This window comes from Littorina saxatilis, linkage group LG4 (genome assembly GCF_037325665.1).
Source record: "Littorina saxatilis isolate snail1 linkage group LG4, US_GU_Lsax_2.0, whole genome shotgun sequence".
NCBI classification, from domain to species: Eukaryota; Metazoa; Mollusca; class Gastropoda; order Littorinimorpha; family Littorinidae; genus Littorina; species Littorina saxatilis.
This window is the reverse complement of record NC_090248.1, coordinates 60182300-60200184: the sequence shown is the minus strand read 5'-3', so window position 1 is coordinate 60200184 and position 17885 is coordinate 60182300. Positions and strand designations below refer to the sequence as shown.

General features: G+C 42.2%; 1 protein-coding gene across 1 annotated transcript in view; it reads left to right on the top strand.

Moving 5' to 3' along the window:
- Positions 1-17885, top strand: part of LOC138965255 (protein Wnt-16-like) — an 82528-nt gene that overhangs the window by 27948 nt on the left and 36695 nt on the right. The window contains exon 3 of the mRNA XM_070337380.1: positions 10367-10650. Coding sequence (XP_070193481.1) covers positions 10367-10650 — 284 coding nt within the window. The remainder of the gene's footprint in view (positions 1-10366; positions 10651-17885) is intronic.

Below are 17885 nucleotides of genomic sequence, written 5' to 3'. Positions count from 1 at the left end.
TTCCAAACTATCTTTTACCGTATTTTCAGAATCAGTTTTCAGACTATACAAAAGTGTATAATATTCTTTTTGTTCTTGTAAAATCAATTTCTGGTCGGTTATTGTTTCACCCGCTAAAGTGCTGAGGCGTGACATAATGTTTTTCTTCTTTTGTCTTTTTTCTAAGTTACAAAAAAATTTTGTGTTTTTTTCCCCCTCTTCTATCCACTTCACCCTAGCTCTAACCTGTGCACCCCTTGCTTTTTCTAGTTCTAATAATTCTAACTTTTGTTTCAATTTTAGTAATTCTGTTTGCAACCCATTATTTTCAATCTTATCAATCAATAATCTTTCCAGTTCTCTTAGGCGGGTTTGTAACCTGATTTCTTCATTTTTCCTATTACACGACTGTTTTTTACCAAATTCAATGCAGAAATTTCTTATCTGTACTTTTGCCAATTCCCATCTGTTTATTGCTGAGGCATCATTCTCGGCTTCTTCAACCAAAACATCCAGAAGTGAATTCATTTGTTCAAGAAAATGTTGATTTTTCAAATAACTGTTGTTGAACCGCCAGTAACCTGGACCTCTAATAAAATCCTTGTCATTCATTTCGACAACAACAGCTTTGTGATCTGAACTTGGGACACAAATATGATCTGCTGATACACACGATAACAACACTCCTCTAGATACAAAACAATAATCAAGTCGCCTGGCTACAAAGGGGTTAAATCTGTTCCAGGTATAATCTTTTTCATCATCATGAAAGTATCTCCATATGTCAGTTAAGGTATTGGTTAAATCTGTGAAAACTTCAATTTCTCTGTTACTATGAGGCCGGCCAGAAATAATGTCAAGTTCATTGTTGACCACACAGTTAAAATCACCACATAAGATAAACTGGTCGGTTTCAAGTTCATCCACAATATTTCTAATAGAATGAAAAAATGCCATTTTCTCATTTGATTCATTTGGAGCATACACATTTATAATATTAATGCACTGTTTTCTGTATTCTACAGAGATAACAACAACCCGTTCTTGTTTTTTAACTAATTCAATTTTTCCATCAAAATGTTTTGACGTCAAAATGACCTCACCCTTACTGTAACATGTTCCAGCTTGTGCAAATACTTCCCCTCCCCATTGTTTTTCCCACAATATTACATCTTTACAACTTATGTGTGTTTCTTGCAAACAAATAATATCAAACTTTTTTTCTCTCAAAAATTTAAACAACGTTGTTCTTTTCCATTTGTTTCTCAGTCCTCTACAATTCAACGAACATATACGCAGTTTACTCGCCATTAGGGCATGATACGTTGGTAGTGAACGTAGTCATATCAAGTCTACACAGACCAAATACCAAAATCGTGATCAAAGGGCTCGTCCGTAATCCAGTCCAAAATCGAAATCCAAGTCCTGACATTGACAACCCGTTATCCCCACCTCTCTCTTTCATCAGGTACCTCTCCTTCACCTTCTACCCATCCCTCTCCCTCCCCCTGTTCTTCTCCGTTGTCACTGTCTGTTTTATCACGTCTTGGAAACTTGTCCACGGGTGAGCGGTCCTTCTCTCCAGAAAGGCGACGCTTAGGTGTTGTTGATCGGTGTCTTCCGTGCTCCACGCGTTGCATACTCATGGATAGGGTGAGCTGTCTTCTGTCGACTGGTGTTTTCTGCTCTTTTCTCCCTCTTGACAACGCCTGTTTACCTCCACCTCCCTTCCCCTTTGTTTTGTCTGTACCATGTTCGTCTTTGTCAGTTTTGCTAACGCTTGGCACGTGCAGCGCGCTGTCATGTGTGGCTGCACTAGTGTCAATGGAAGACTGAGCCTCCACTACCATCAGTGCGTTCGTCTGTTTGTTCGTCTGTTTGTCTCTGTCTTGTCCTGTCATGTTCTGCACTGTGTTGTTTCCGGAGAAAGCACAGACACTGTCCCCACGCTTATGCCCCGGATTACTTTTCTGTCATGAAAGAGGTGGCCGTTGGCGCTCGGTTACGTAGGTATGTGGTTACAGGCAGGTTTTTGTTTTTTAAATTGATGAATGTATGTGTTTATTTATTTGATTATTTATTTATTTATTTATATATTTATGTATTTGATTATTGATTTATTTATTGTGTGTGTGTGTGTGTGTGTGTGTGTGTATGTGTGTGTGTGTGTGTGTGTGTGTGTTTGCGTGTGTGTGTTTGTTTGTTTGTTTGTTTGTTCAAACCTCAAATAATCATTTGCGGTTTTTAAGTGACAACATCAATAACATGTAGATAAGTGCAATGTTTGGGTATTTTTATTTATTTAAAGTCTAAAACTGTGGTTATGCCAGCCCTTTGACTGGCTGTCATTCTATCCCCGAACAAGACAATATGAACGAACTTTACTTGACGATATAATGTGAAGGCCATGGCGATGTATAAAATGTATTTGAAATTCAGCTTTAGTAGCCCAAAGCAAGAGACCACCCAGAGAGAGGCAGACATACGTGTATATCATACAACTATTTATTCAGACATTCATATGCATAAATTCAATGTTGCTCTGCATTCAGGCATTCGCATTTAACTTCGGCATGTGTTTGATGCGGTGATGATGTGATATGGTGGCGAGAGACGAGGGAGAGACATGCGAAGTGTGTGTGTGTGTGTGTGTGTGTGTGTGTGTGTGTGTGTGTGTGTGTGTGTGTGTGTGTGTGTGTCTGTCTGTCTGTCTGTCTATCGGTCTGTCGGTCTGTCAGTCTGAATGTTCCGTGTTAATATTTTCGCGGGTTTATCCCTTTTCTTATTTGCGTTTTGAGAGAGAGAGAGAGAGAGAGAGAGAGAGAGAGAGAGAGAGAGAGAGAGAGAGAGAGAGAGAGAGAGAGAGAGAGACTCAGACTCAGACTCAGACTCAGAACTTTATTACAAAAGGATAAAGGTTTTAGGCAAAGCCTATTCTTCCAGCCTGTCCTTTATACAACACATAAAGACAGACGGACATAAGAAATAAAAATTCAATCATATAAGATACAGAATTACATTGTATGGATTGCAACACAATGTGCATTTAAGGAATTATATAAGGAGAACTCAAAAATTACAAAATTACATTGACATAGTTAAACATTTCATTTTGAGAATTAAGTTGCTCAAATCAGCTACACATCCGTTAACACGAGTACAAAATATTCAACAAAATAACAATCGAACAAGACATTTCATTCACGAATGATGTGTGAACGTGACTGTCTCTTAAACATTTCCACTGAAGTTGCATTTCTTATCTGTTGGGGGAAGGAGTTCCAGAGAAAAGCTTCCGAGAAGGCTGAGCTCGATTTGTAGAGGTCTATGCGAGGTATAGGAGGGATGATTTTTTGAGAGAGAGAGAGAGAGAGAGAGAGAGAGAGAGAGAGAGAGAGAGAGAGAGAGCGAGAGAGAGACACACAGAGAGACAGAGAGAGACAGAGAGAGGGAGATAGAGACAGAGACAGACAGAGACAGAGACAGAGAGAGAGTGTACACAGAGACATACACACAAACAGACAGACGGCGTAGACACAAACACAGGCAGTCGGGTAGACAGCGCAAATGGAAGCCGTGAGAATAGCAGAAGCAAAGGCCAACAGATATTGGTTTTAGCCATTAGCGAGTTAAAGTCGGCGTCAAAGTCAGCCATTCGCTAGTCTCCCAAAGCTCAACATGTTTGCAGACGGACGCTCGCAGATTTGAGACTGTCCGCGGTTTTAAGAGGGTTTAACTCCAAAGGTTATGCTTGCTCTGACCTCAAGGAGTTAAACGGTCTTGTCCTTTGTAAATTGTTGTTTTTAAAAACGCAGCGCACTTTTGTGTTAGGGTGACCAGTCAGAGTGCTTTTCGACTGTGGCAAGCAAGGAATTAGTTCTTGCACACACTCACAGGAAGGACATACAGGGGCATATGCAGGATAACACACACACACACACACACACACACACACACACACACACACACACACACACACACACACACGCGTTCTCTTCTTAGCCTTTTTGTTCCGTATGTGTGTGGTGTTAATACATTACTGGTAGGCCCTACGTTTTGTTTTCTTTTGTGTTTAACCTTTTTCGCGAATTGCTCCAGATCTCTTCTGGCTTTTTCTGTACTTTTTAATGTTTTACTTGTTCTTTTTATCTGAAACTATTAAACCGAGGAAATAGATATTATTTGAGGGAGAAAGCCGACATTCTAACAGCAGCGAGGCGGCGGAAGACGATAAAACGCTAAGGCCTGTGTTGACAGAACAGACAGTGGTGCCAGGCAGGCGTAGCGTGGTTTGCAGGGAGGGTCTCTTCGTGACCATATCAACAGACACTGCTGTGTCCTTTTCCTCCCCCTCCAGTCCACCCGGGGTACAGCCCCTCCTTGGGGAGTTTGCTGTTCCTCCCACCTCCCTCCCACCCGAGTTTGAACGGGCGGGAGAGACTAAGATCCTTCTGCCATGGTGGAATGAGACCGTGAACAGTTGAGGAGCAAGTTCGATGTCATTTTCTGTTTATGGTTTGTGTTCTGTCTGTCTGTCTGTCTGTCAACTTATTTCGTTAAAATGACACACAAACCAACTAACGACACAACACGACACAAATAATAAACAAACAGGTAAACAAATGTCTGCACCACAACACAACGCACCATAACATACAAGCAAATTATATCTCTAAACTTGTAAAAGACCAAGGAAATTCAAAAACAAGTCGCGTAAGGCGAAAATACAACATTTAGTCAAGTAGCTGTCGAACTCACAGAATGAAACTGAACGCAATGCAACGCAGCAAGACCGTATACTCGTAGCATCGTCAGTCCATCGCTCATGGCAAAGGCAGTGAAATTGACAAGATGAGCGGGGTAGTAGTTGCGCTGAGAAGGATAGCACGCTTTTCTGTACCTCTCTTCGTTTTAACTTTCTGAGCGTGTTTTTAATCCAAACATATCATATCTATATGTTTTTGGAATCAGGAACCGACAAGAAATAAGATGAAAGTGTTTTTAAATTGATTTCAAAAATTTAATTTTGATAATAATTTTTATATTTTTAATTTTCAGAGCTTGTTTTTAATCCAAATATAACATATTTATATGTTTTTGGAATCAGAAAATGATGGAGAAAAGGATGAACGTAAATTTGGATTTTTTACAATTTTCAGATTTTTAATGACCAAAGTCATTAATTAATTTTTAAGCCACCAAGCTGAAATGCAATACCGAAGTCCGGGCTTCGTCGGAGATTACTTGACCAAAATTTCAACCAATTTGGTTGAAAAATGAGAGCGTGACAGTGCCGCCTCAACTTTCACGAAAAGCTGGATATGACGTCATCAAAGACATTTATCAAAAAAATGAAAAAAAGTCTGAGGATATCATACCCAGGAACTCTCATGTCAAATTTCATAAAGATCGGTCCAGTAGTTTAGTCTGAATCGCTCTACACACACACACACAGACAGACAGACAGACAGACAGACAGACACACATACACCACGACCCTCGTCTCGATTCCCCCCTCTACGTTAAAACATTTAGTCAAAACTTGAATAAATGTAAAAAGAAACAAGCAACTGCTGCTTTATTTAATTTCGTAATTTGGTTAAAACATAAGTTTATTTTAACAAAAGTTACAATCATGACATGTATACAAAATACACAGGTAACAGCAACAAGCTAGAAGCTTATAGTGGTGTTCCTGCATGGACATTACAACGTAAGGCGGTAACGCTGAACAATTCGTCTCAATAAACCAAATCTATTAATAACATAAGAAACGTTGCATAATCATTATAAAGAAAAACAGTAACAGGAAGGAAGGAGGGGGAAAAGAGGAATAAAAAGAAGAATTTCGTAATTTCTAACCAGAAAAAAAACTCTTCACTGGGTCTCACTCAGGCTTAAAGCAGTAACAGTGAATAAAGAAAGCACGCTACTGCCAAACATCAACAGAAACGAAGACAAAGAGACAAATATATTTTCTGACAATGACAAAAAAAGGCTGAGCCGGTGTGACGTTTTCATCTTTCGCCGTGGTGATATTTTGATTCTCGGCCTCGTTGATCCAGTATAAACTCTACACTGAACAAAAAAACACCCTTCGATAGTACTGATGAGCGACCTTGTGTACCTTACATTCATGGGGCCAAATTTGTCCAACCAATTTGTATTATTTAACTTAGAAATTTGATTCATCCTAAAATGTTTCCCTTCTTACTCAAGGGACGTAACCACTCGGTACACGTGTTCGAATAAATCGATTTTGGGGGTGAAATCTATTACATTTCACCACCAATTTTCTTCACATGCAAGAAACTGACATGCTTTTCGTCCATAAATAATTTCACTTCTTAATTTGACCAGGAAACAACATTTCAGTCTTGAGTATATATCGAGGGAGAAATATGTACACAGGCGAAAGATGAAATCGTGACACCGGCGCTCAATGGCCCAAACGGAGCATTGCACGCGGCATGTTCTACCTGCATCTTCAATGCACACATCATTACCCTTGGAGCATCCTCCCGACAGGCATAAGGGTTTCGCTTCGAGTAGAGACAGGAATGGGCGGGGGGGGGGGGGGGGGGGGGTCCCAAAGAAATGGTGGGGGTGCAAAGAGAAGGGAGGGGGGGGCAGGAGGAGTGAAAGACGTTGTTACTCGTGGCTCTGCTTCCTCCATCTGTATGATTTAAGTTTCAGCTGTTGAAGCAACTGTTGTTGGACAGAGTTTTGACGTTCATATTTGATCGACCATCATACAGTGAGTAGTTTATGATGCCTCGCAGAGGCGCAGGAATTCTCTAACAGCGTGTGCTTAGTGTTAAGCAATTTCGCACACACGTAAATTCTTCCCCCTGTCACCTTAGATTCTCTTCCCTTCCGTACCTCTGGCTATTTCTGTTCTTGCTTTTCAGTCTTTGCCGTCTGCTGTCGCTCGTTCTTTCGTGCTGCAGGTACGGTTGATTCAATAGTAGACCGATCTAGACGAAAGGAAAACAAGTCGCGTAAGGCGAAAATACAATATTTAGTCAAGTAGCTGTCGAACTCACAGAATGAAACTGAACGCAATGCAACGCAGCAAGACCGTATACTCGTGGTCCATCGCTCACGGCATAGGCAGTGAAATTGACAAGAAGAGCGGGGTAGTGGTTACGCTATGCTGCATAGCACGCTTTTCTGTACCTCTCTTCGTTTTAACTTTCTGAGCGTGTTTTTAATCCAAACATATCATATCTATATGTTTTTGGAATCAGGAACCGACAAGGAATAAGATGAAAGTGTTTTTAAAACGATTTCGAAAAAAAAATTTTGATAATAATTTTTATATATTTAATTTTCAGAGCTTGTTTTTAATCCGAATATAACATATTTATATGTTTTTTGAATCAGCAAATGATGGAGAATAAGATAAACGTAAATTTGGATCGTTTTATAAATTTTTATTTTTTTTTACAATTTTCAGATTTTTAATGACCAAAGTCATTAATTAATTTTTAAGCCACCAAGCTGAAATGCAATACCGAACCCCGGGCTTCGTCGAAGATTACTTGACCAAAATTTCAACCAATTTGGTTGAAAAATGAGGGCGTGACAGTGCCGCCTCAACTTTCACGAAAAGCCGGATATGACGTCATCAAAGACATTTATCAAAAAAATGAAAAAAACGTTCGGGGATTTCATACCCAGGAACTCTCATGTCAAATTTCATAAAGATCGGTCCAGTAGTTTAGTCTGAATCGCTCTACACACACACACACACGCACACACGCACACACACACACACATACACCACGACCCTCGTTTCGATTCCCCCTCGATGTTAAAATATTTAGTCAAAACTTGACTAAATATAAAGAGAGAAGACATTTCTTGTCACATTATCATGAAATGCATCTGTATAAACAGGTTAATCGCTTCGAGCAGAATATTGCTCTTATGTTTTTCAGACGATTTACCAAAAGAGAGAGAGAGAGAGAGAGAGAGAGAGAGAGAGAGAGAGAGAGAGAGAGAGAGAGAGAGAGAGAGGGGGGGGAGAGAGATAGAGGAGAGAGAGATAGAGGAGATGAGAGGGTGAGGAGAGAGAGAGAGAGAGAGATAGAGGAGAGAGAGAGAGATAGAGAGAGAGAGAGAGCGAGAGAGAGAGAGAGAGAGAGAGAGAGTAGAGAGAGAGAGAGAGAGAAAGAGGAGAGAGAGAGAGAAAGAGAGCGAGAGAGAGAGAGAGAGAGAAGAGAGAGAGAGAGGGTGAGAGAGAAAAGAGAGGGAAAGAGAGAGGGAGAGAGAGAGAGTGTGAGAGAGAGAGGAATAAAGAGAGAGAGAGAGAGAGAGAGAGCGAGAGAGCGAGAGAGAGAGGGAGAGAGAGCGAGAGCGAGAGGGAGAGGGAGAGAGAGAGAGAGAGAGAGAGAGAGAGAGAGGGAGAGAAATAAAGAGCGAGGGACGATAGAGAGGCAGACAGACAGAGAGAGAAAGAGGCAGCGAGAGAAAATAGAGAGAGAGAAAGAGGCAGCGAGAGAAAATAGAGAGAGAGAAAGAAAGAGAGAGGGGCCTAGGGATGGAGAGTCCTCGAATCACGCTTAATAGAGTACATGAACCGCCAACGAAAATGGATTCTCCTGTTTTGATTAAGTTCCCCATACCCCCCTCCTACATTTTGTTTTTTTGGTTAATAATTGTGTTGTCCACCATCATGAACACTTGTGTAACTTAGCATTGTTATGGTCACGTCAAATAAGCATCTGCTTGAGTTCGTGTCCTAGCTGCATTTTTGTCAATTGTTTCATGTCATGTATTTTGAATAAAATTGTGTTTAATCCAAGGCGTCACTCGTCCACTTTCTCAAGCAATCTTCTCAAAAAACGAGAGAGAGAGAGAGAGAGAGAGAGAGAGAGAGAGAGAGAGAGACAGAGACAGAGACAGAGACAGAGAGACAAAGCGAGAGAGAGAGACAGAGAGAGTGCCACACACACAGCGACACACAGACACACAGACATACAGACACACAGACATACAGACACACAGAAATACAGACACACAGGCATATAGACACACATACACACAGACATACAGACATACATACAGCTAGACCCACAGACAGACAAACAGAGTGACAGAAATAGACAGAGAGAAACAAACAAAACACGAATAAAACCAAAAGAAGATAACACACAAATAAAGACAAGAACAGAAAAAAAAATTAATGTCCCTCGACAGCACTCAAAAGAGAAAAGAAGAAGAGAACCAGAAGAATAAGCAAGAGTTACAGTCCCTGAACAACACTCAAGCTTCGGGTTGTTTTCATGTCAGCCAGGGGGCGCCCTGCGCAGTCTGAGCCTCGTATTGGAAGCGAGGCTCGCTGACAACCTGTCGGATTGTTGGCACAACAGTTTGCTTTTACTTTTGTCAAGATTTACACGCGCACACGAGCTCTCAATGACTTTTCCACGCGCACGCAGAGACATACCGACATAATTTGTTCTTCTTCTTCCAACCCATCCCTAGCCCTGCATGGTGTTTTTGCTCATTTTGGATTTGCTTTTGAGCACGTGGTTTTTTTTATTCCTGTTTTTTTAAAGTTTTTTTTAATGTGGCCCTTTTTTTCACCTTCTGATGTCTGCAACAGAATCTACCAAGAGTCGGAACTGTGTTCTTGACTCTTGAGTTTTTGTTTGTTTTTTCTCCGTATATTTGAAGTATCTTTTTTGTATTTTTCTGTTCTTGTACTGTACTCGTTACACCTTTTGTTTTCTCAAAAAACTTGATGATTATTTTTCTTACCACTTTTATTTATCTTTTTTTTTTCTTTTTTTTTATATAATTTTTTTTTTTTACTCGTTATGACTTTTGATCTTTGAGCCGAGTTGGTGGAGGGAAGGGGGGAGAGTGATGGTATCGGAAGAGGGGATGTAAATACATCATTATCGAAAATGTTATTATATTTGTCGTTGAACTCGTCAGCTACACAATCGTCACTCCAGCAAAGAAGAATTCAGTACTACATGTAATAACAACAAAGTAACGATTGAGTAAAAGGGCGTACAAGATAAATTGAGCACTTAAGAAGAATATATATTCCGGATGTAAAAAAAGAACTTTGATGATTGAAACTTCAGAATTCTTCGTGCGAGTTTCAAGTTGCCCCTGTATTTAAAACACATAATAATGTAGCGGGGGGTGGGGGGGGGGGGGGGTAAACAACCGCAAAGAATACTCTACAACCTTTCGTAAGCAGTGAATATATATACACTCGTATAATGATATGTAAACTTTCGAGCATTGATTCGATACACCATAACCAAATGAGGCTGAGCGTTATGAGTCAATTATTATATATTTCCAGTCGTCCTGTTGTCTTTTTTAAATGCAAGTCTAATTTGTTTGATTTTCTTTGTTTCAGGCACAAAGGAGACAGCATTTATCTACGCCATTTTGAGTGCGGGCGTGGTTCATTCAGTGACGCAAGCGTGTTCTGCCGGAAATCTTACTGACTGTTCTTGCGACATGTCGCAACTGGGTAAATCTCACGACGAGGGGTGGAAGTGGGGAGGCTGCAGCGACAATGTCGAGTACGGGTTGTGGTTCGCCAAAAGCTTTGTGGACGCACCAGAGACCATGCTTCACGAGGATAGTCGGAACATACGGAACCTCATGAACTTACACAACAACGAAGTGGGGCGTACGGTAAGTGGATTGAACAGCAACTACTACCCCACACACTGACCTCGAGAGTGCACGCACACAAACACGAAACGAGGATGGCAGGTACATCAACTTGGTTTAACTCATTGTCTCCCAGGTACGGATATATCCGTACCCACTCATATGGCTCTATCTGATCAGGTACGGATATATCCGTACCCACTCATATGGCTCTATCTGATCAGGTACAGATATATCCGCTCAGACTGTTAGCTTCAGTCGCTTTCTGTAACGTCGATCTAACGCCTGCATTCCAGCGTGTTGATACACAGTTACTACACAGTTACTACAATTCTGAGTGACCTGCTGCAGCACAGCTGGTCTCGGCTAAAAACACCTTGGTCATCATAGGTGGGGTAGAAAGTGTTAAACCGTGTTTTATTCAACAATCTATGGATATAATCATATAATCAACTTGACCGAGCGGGGATTTCTCCTTGAGGTATATTAGCCGATTAAGGTGATGAGGGAGGGGGCTTCCGGAACACATGACCCCCTCCCCCACCTCTAGATGCAGCCCTGAGTCAGGCAAAGGAAAAAATCAGACTTCAAAATCGCACAATTGTGTGTCGACTTACATTTGGCACAGTTTTATCCGTTACGTAACGATCTCGTAAACCTTTCAAGCCGGTTGAGACGCCACACTGTAGGCTCGAAATGAGTGCAGAGAAAAGGTGGCATTCCGTTCCGTTATTCTCACCCTGAGTACTGTTTGATAAGTCAGAGATGCTGACACCTTTCCATCAAGATCGGAGCAGATTTTTTTTATTATTGTTTTAAAAGGAGAAAAATCTCACTGCTTACGTAAGGCATTATGAGTTGCCTATGTATCATGCTATGCAGGGCCGGACCAAATGAGTTGTAAGGGGGGGGGGGTTCCTCCTTTTTTTTTGGGGGGGGGGGGGGAGGGGCAAATCAGCGAAAAATAATGCTTTGCATTTCCAGGCATTTTGAGTTGTTTATATGTCGTGATCTGCTTTTCTATACATATTGCATTGCCTATATGTCATCACCTGGAGTTTTATGTATTCGGGGCTGCTTGTTAGATTAAGCAATTTCTTCCTTTGTGACAGTTGTTATCTGTGTACTTTCGAACGTGACTGAAAAATGGGCAAATGGACATCTTGGAGTTAGTTTTCATGAAGGATGTTTCGGGATACCAATGCCCAAAACGCGTAAATAACATTTTCACGTCACAAATCTTTTTGGTTGTCTCATTCTGCAAAGAAAGATTTAGAAATCGCATTAAAAAAAAATGGTAGAAATCGATACAAACGCTTTTGGACAATTTTATGTTCAAGAAACCAGGAACTGACTGTGAGTACTCGTCAAATATCGCGTGCGCTTCGATTTGGCCTCGGCATAAATATTCCAGACAACTTCCTTGCGACGCTTTTACCCGCACATTTTCCCGCAGTGGGGCACTGCGGTTATGAAATTAAAGGCCCCTCCTGTTTTTGGAACCGCAGGAGCTTTCTAGTTTGCTGTTAGGTAGATTTTTGGTTCCTCTTTCCTGTCATGCTCTCTTTTTCTTCATGAATTCTTTTTTTTTCTGCCTTCTTGCTCATTCACCTGTATTTTTTCCAAAAATCTCTTCTCTTGCCGCTTGTCTCGCGATTCATGTATAGTTTAATCTGTTAGTGTTCTGATGTAAGTCCAGCAGTAGATAGGTTAAGCCTATTTTAACATACTGGAAACTGGTAATCTTCCAGTAGGTATTAATTTAGTTTTACTAAAGCCTGCTGGGACACAAGTAATGGGTTAGTGCATTTGTAAACAGGAATCGCTTGACAAGTGGCCCCCTTCATCCCCCCCTTCCTCGTCCTGATATGGCTCTGCGTAGTCGGCTGGACGTTAAGCAACAAATAAACAAACAAACAAACCCGCACATTTTGATGGCCTTGCTTCCAATGCAGTGTTCTAGAAACAAGGCACCCTAACCCGATGTGTGTAAGGGTGAAAGGGGATGGCTCTGTGAGAATTGATTCAGGATGATGAGCATGAGACAATAAAGTATTAAATGTGACCCTCCACCACGATATGAGTCACATGTCACCTTTGCATGATTTTCATATTTGTACATTTTCCTAAAGAGTGTTTTATGCTCTATCCAGTGGTGAAAACCGTTTTAGAATAGAGCGAAAACTGTTTGAATTATAAGCCTGTGACTAAGGTGACCCTCACACTTTTACCAGACACTCCCCGGACTTATATTAAGCCTAGCGCAGAACCGCGCGAGGTGACATGCGACTCATTTCGTGGTGGAGGGTCACAAATGTGCCTCTTGTAAACATACATACATGCATCTGGAGAAACGCGCTGGGAAAAGTTACGATCGCCAGAAATGGTGCGTTATTATAGCTTAGAATGTGAGTTACACACCGTTAGCTGTCCGTACTTCTTGCTGCCAGATGTGTCACTTTTGACCTGGAGTTTTGATTGCTTGATTTTTAAGGTGTAAAATGTCATGTTGTTGTTGTTATGTTGGTGATGATTGGTGAGGATGACGACAACGACGGCGGCGTTGTTTTTCGATAACAGTGTCTGATGATGAAGAGCAAAAACGGTTAAGTGAAACACCAGCTCCCCCAACCTCCACACAAGGGCGGAATCATACACGATAAGACTTCAGCTGAAAGAAATAAAGTAGTTTCCAATGATTGCTTGAGGCACGGTGGACGTCTGTACAGGTGTAAAATCAGGATGAACCATTGGATAAACAACAAAAGCTAAAGCAGCACAAGCAACACCAATGACACCATCAACAGCAACAAAATAAAAGCGACAACAAAAACAATAGCAGCAGAAGCATGAACAGCCGTAAACAAATAATAAAGATGAACCATTGGATTAACAAAAACAGCAATAACAATGACAACGTCAACAGCAACGTACAACAATGGCAACATCAACTAAATAAAAGCGACAACACAAACAATAACAGCAGCAACATCAACAGCCACAGAGAAATAATTACAGCGACAGTGACACGAACTTTCTCACTTAGAACCCAACGTGTCAACCTCAACTTTTTTGACCTCTCTCTTTCTCGTAGACAAAAAAACCCTCGGAAAGCTTCACCAGGACCCAGCTTCACTCGGCTCTTAAAACCAAAATTAATGCGAGAAAAAAAGGGAGTGTAATCATGCGTGGAATATTGTGGCGGCCTCGGAGGTTAATGTGTGTGCACACCAAATGGCGTTCTACCCCACACTTCACGGGTGGCTGAACCGACAGCAACGCCCCAGTAGTTGAAGAGAAAGCGTGAATTTCAGCCCGGACCATAAACTTGCCATCGCATTAGTGGCACGCTGGTGGCTGCCTCAGTGGGTCCAGTCAGAGTGAGCGCAGCCATGTGTTGCATAGGAATCAAGGCCCTTTTTCTCAGCCAAGTCGCTTTTTGGGGGCCTATGCAACGAATCTTACCGAGACAGGGCGCTTCAAGAGGGCGACCAAAAAAAAAAGAGACGATGACTGATGTGAGATGTGGAAGAAAGTTGTCATACTTAAGCTAGCAGACGATTCGGTCAATAAAAGAACGTCGTTATGATGGGAAATGTAGCATGGGCAGTCCCTAAACCTTGAAAAGCAGTGGATCCCTAGAGTCACGTCGAAAACCACGCCGAGAAGACCGCGACACGCTACACGCCATCACAGTTTAAACACCGTCGCCATCTTGGAAAACGAAGCGCGCGGCAGGCGAGCATATTCCAAAGCCGCTCGCCGGGTGCTTCGCGTGCGCTTTCCTGCACTGCCCCAAGAAACGGGGTTTCGAAAAGCGCATTGCGAGTGCTTCGGGTCGCTCTGGCCCAGGCAACTCGTCTCAGGTCTGACAACAGGAACCCCGTTCAATACCTGCTTTCAACGATCATCACCGTCTACCCAGGGTTTCTTGGTGATGAGTCATTCTACTTTGCATGCCACGCTGTCTGCTTTCTTTTCCGTGAAAATGACAGGTCCTTACACGACACAACAACTCAGAACTCAGAATGGTTTATATCCTGATCTGCGACAAACGGACAAATCGTTGTTTCGACAGTGCTCTGAGCGGAGCAGCATCTTTAATGTCACGTGCGAAAGTTTGACTCAACACGAGCAAGATTATTCCCTCTTTCACAACCCAGACAAACACGCAAGCGTTATTCCCGAACATCGTCTGCTGCGCTCGTATGTGTCGAGATAGGGACAGCACACTTCTAAAGACTCGTGTCTCAGTGATATTTCCACTTCAACACTTAACAAATGTCAGCAACATGGCTGCTTCATGTGCAGAGTGCCAATTACTCTGATGAATTAATTTAGCTGGCTGACCAAAATGCCAGTTATGACGTTTATTTAGATACAATAACCCTACTATGCACAGAAAGTAGGCTAACCACGTTGCAGATTGTTGGCATTTGTCCAAGTGGATGGCTGCGTTTATCTCGTGTAAAGCCTTGCATGGCACACTGGTGGTGATGTTGACGATTGTTTGCACAGGAAGCAAGGTATCCATCAGTACTACTTTCTAAAGCCGACTGACAGGTTTTGTTCTTCTCTTCGTCTTCTTTCTCGTTCATGGGCTGAAACTCCCTCGTTCACTCATGATCTTGCACGAGTGGGGTTTTACGCGTATGACCGTTTTTATCCCGCCATTCAGGCAGTCATACGCCGCTTTCGGGGGAGAAAGCTTAGTTCATCATACGACACCAATAGACCTTTCACCTAACTTCTCAAAATGTTGTAATTTTGTAGGGAAAATGCCCAACAACATGAGAAATAGCGCTGGCTTCCAGTCGCATTGCCGTCCAGTAAAACCTTCAGAGTACAATTTCTGTGATGTGCGTGTCAACGCCCCAGCGAGGACATTCCTTTTCTCTCTGAATCATCGTCTACGTTAAAAAAATAAGGTGATAAAAAGGAAAGCATACAAAATTATGTGAAGTCACACCACTGTGCGATTTCCTTTCAGCGTGTGGTTTCTGTCCCGGAGCCCCGGTGTGCACAGACTGCTGTGAGAACATACAAAATGTATCCTCACAACTAGCTTCAAAACACCCCTGAAAAAAAGCGCAACCAAATCAATTCACAACTCGTCAATGACAAGGGGTAGAGCGATTTAAACTGAAACGGAGGGCTGGGTTCTTCCCCCCACCCTAACCCCTCTCTTTCTCCTTCTCCTCCCCAGCCATAAACAAGCTGTTAGCGAGCCGGCAACGCCTGGTGGGGGAAGCCCACAAGACATCCCATGAATCGAGTCAAGGCGGACAACCCCCGGTTCCCGCTGCTCTCCTTTTGTGGGCCGTGTCGCGATCACTGCGGAGGGTCGCAGGATGCCCGCCCCCAACCAGCGCGGCTGTTGTGTGCCCTTTGACTGCAGCCTGGGTCGTGTGACAACGGGCACAAAGGACGCTGAATGCGCCACAGTTGTCTCGCTGCACGGGCACGACACTCGCAGGGGGCAGATCATCTGTTATGAAGTGATTAGCTCCCTTTACCACCCACCTGGGAAACCAAGCTTTTTCTTAAGCTTTTCTTCCGCTCCTCCCTGGATGTTGAAACGTGTGCAGTCATGGTGGCCAGCGGGTCTTGTTTCGGTAGCTCGGCCAAAAACAGTCCGGATTTAATCTTGTTTATTGGGAGATCAAGTTCGCATTTGTTCGTTTATTGCACGACAAACAACAATAACTAACCATCGTTCATTGCAATTAACATCATCTTAGGTCCATTTGGCCTGAGTGCAGGCCCGCAGGTTTTCAGGCATGAGCCGGATTTCCGGCATTGAAAAAGAAACGTATGTTTGGGTCGTTTTCGGCAAGGAAAAATATATGTTTGGGTCATTTTCGGCAAGGAAAAATATATGTTTGGGTTGGTTCCGACTTGTTGATCTTGATACCACTGTACAATTGTCAGGACTTTCATCGACCTTAGGTCACTTTATCAACTGTGTGATGAACTATGAGACAAAGACAAAATACACGATAAATGTCTTATATTTTGTTGAAATGGGACATGCTACATATCAAGCTTGTATGTCACGGTCTCCCTTTTAATCTCGTGTCAACCTTCGCCTCTCCCTATGGCGCGGATGACACTGGCTTAATGGATGGCGGAAAACGATTAACACAAACTCAATGGCTGCCACACCCACGCGTGTAAAGTGCAAAGTACGCTCACTGCTGTAATGGCTTGGCATTCAGCTATTATGTTTGAGATTAATTATTGTTTGAGGGGAATGTACGTTATTTTTTTTAAACATAGCATGGCTTTAAATGTCACCTGACATAGATCTATGCATTCGGTGCCTCTCATCTGTTGAAAGGGAGAGGGAAGGGGAGGAGGGAGGGGCATGGCGACGAAGCAAAGAGCGGTTTGCTGGATTCCACAATACTAAATTCAGTATCGTCAACAGCCTTGTCAGCACCGACACCTTAACTGCTGTAGCTGTGTCGGAAGTGATCTCGGCATGTTCTGGTTTTGTTGTGTGATTCAGTTTACTGACAGGAATGTTGTTGGGTATGTCCTGGAAGCATTTGCATATGCCGAGACAGGAGGTTAGGCATTGGCGATTAAAGGTGCTGGACATATAGGTTCATGAGTGTGTTTAGAATTCTTTAACAAAACCTGGTATGCTGAAGAAGCATTGCATTGTTGCTTGAGCTTGCTGATGGGTTATTGGGTGCCTGATATGCAATAGAAGCCTGAGATGCAAAAGAAACATTACCTTATTTATCAGAAGTCACTGGCATTACTCTACGGATTGCTAACAAGCAACTCGTCAGTATATATTATTGACTTGGATAAAAGCCAGTTCCATATGTAGAACTTGAACGATAATCTCGCATCCTTAAATTTATTAGGACGATGGCTGCACCGCGAAAGATTGTTGGAGAACATAATTATTTAATTTCCTTCTTTCTCAACTTTCAACAAGTATTGCTCAATGAGAAAAGGCAAAACTGTTATATAATTAATCACACAAAAATGATTATGTGTTGCCCTAGGCTTAGAGTGTGTTTCTTGATTTTATTGTATTTCTAACGAATAATCTTTGCACATAGTAAAACTCAGCGTAGACTGCTGTCGGTGTTTGCAAGACCCGTACGATTTCTTGACTTCAAATACAATACTACAAGCGTTCCAGAGAACATTAAGGGAACATTAAGGGAATTAAAACTTAGGCTGGAGATTAGATACATGCGAAAGTAATATGTCTTTACCGGCATTAATCTCCCTTT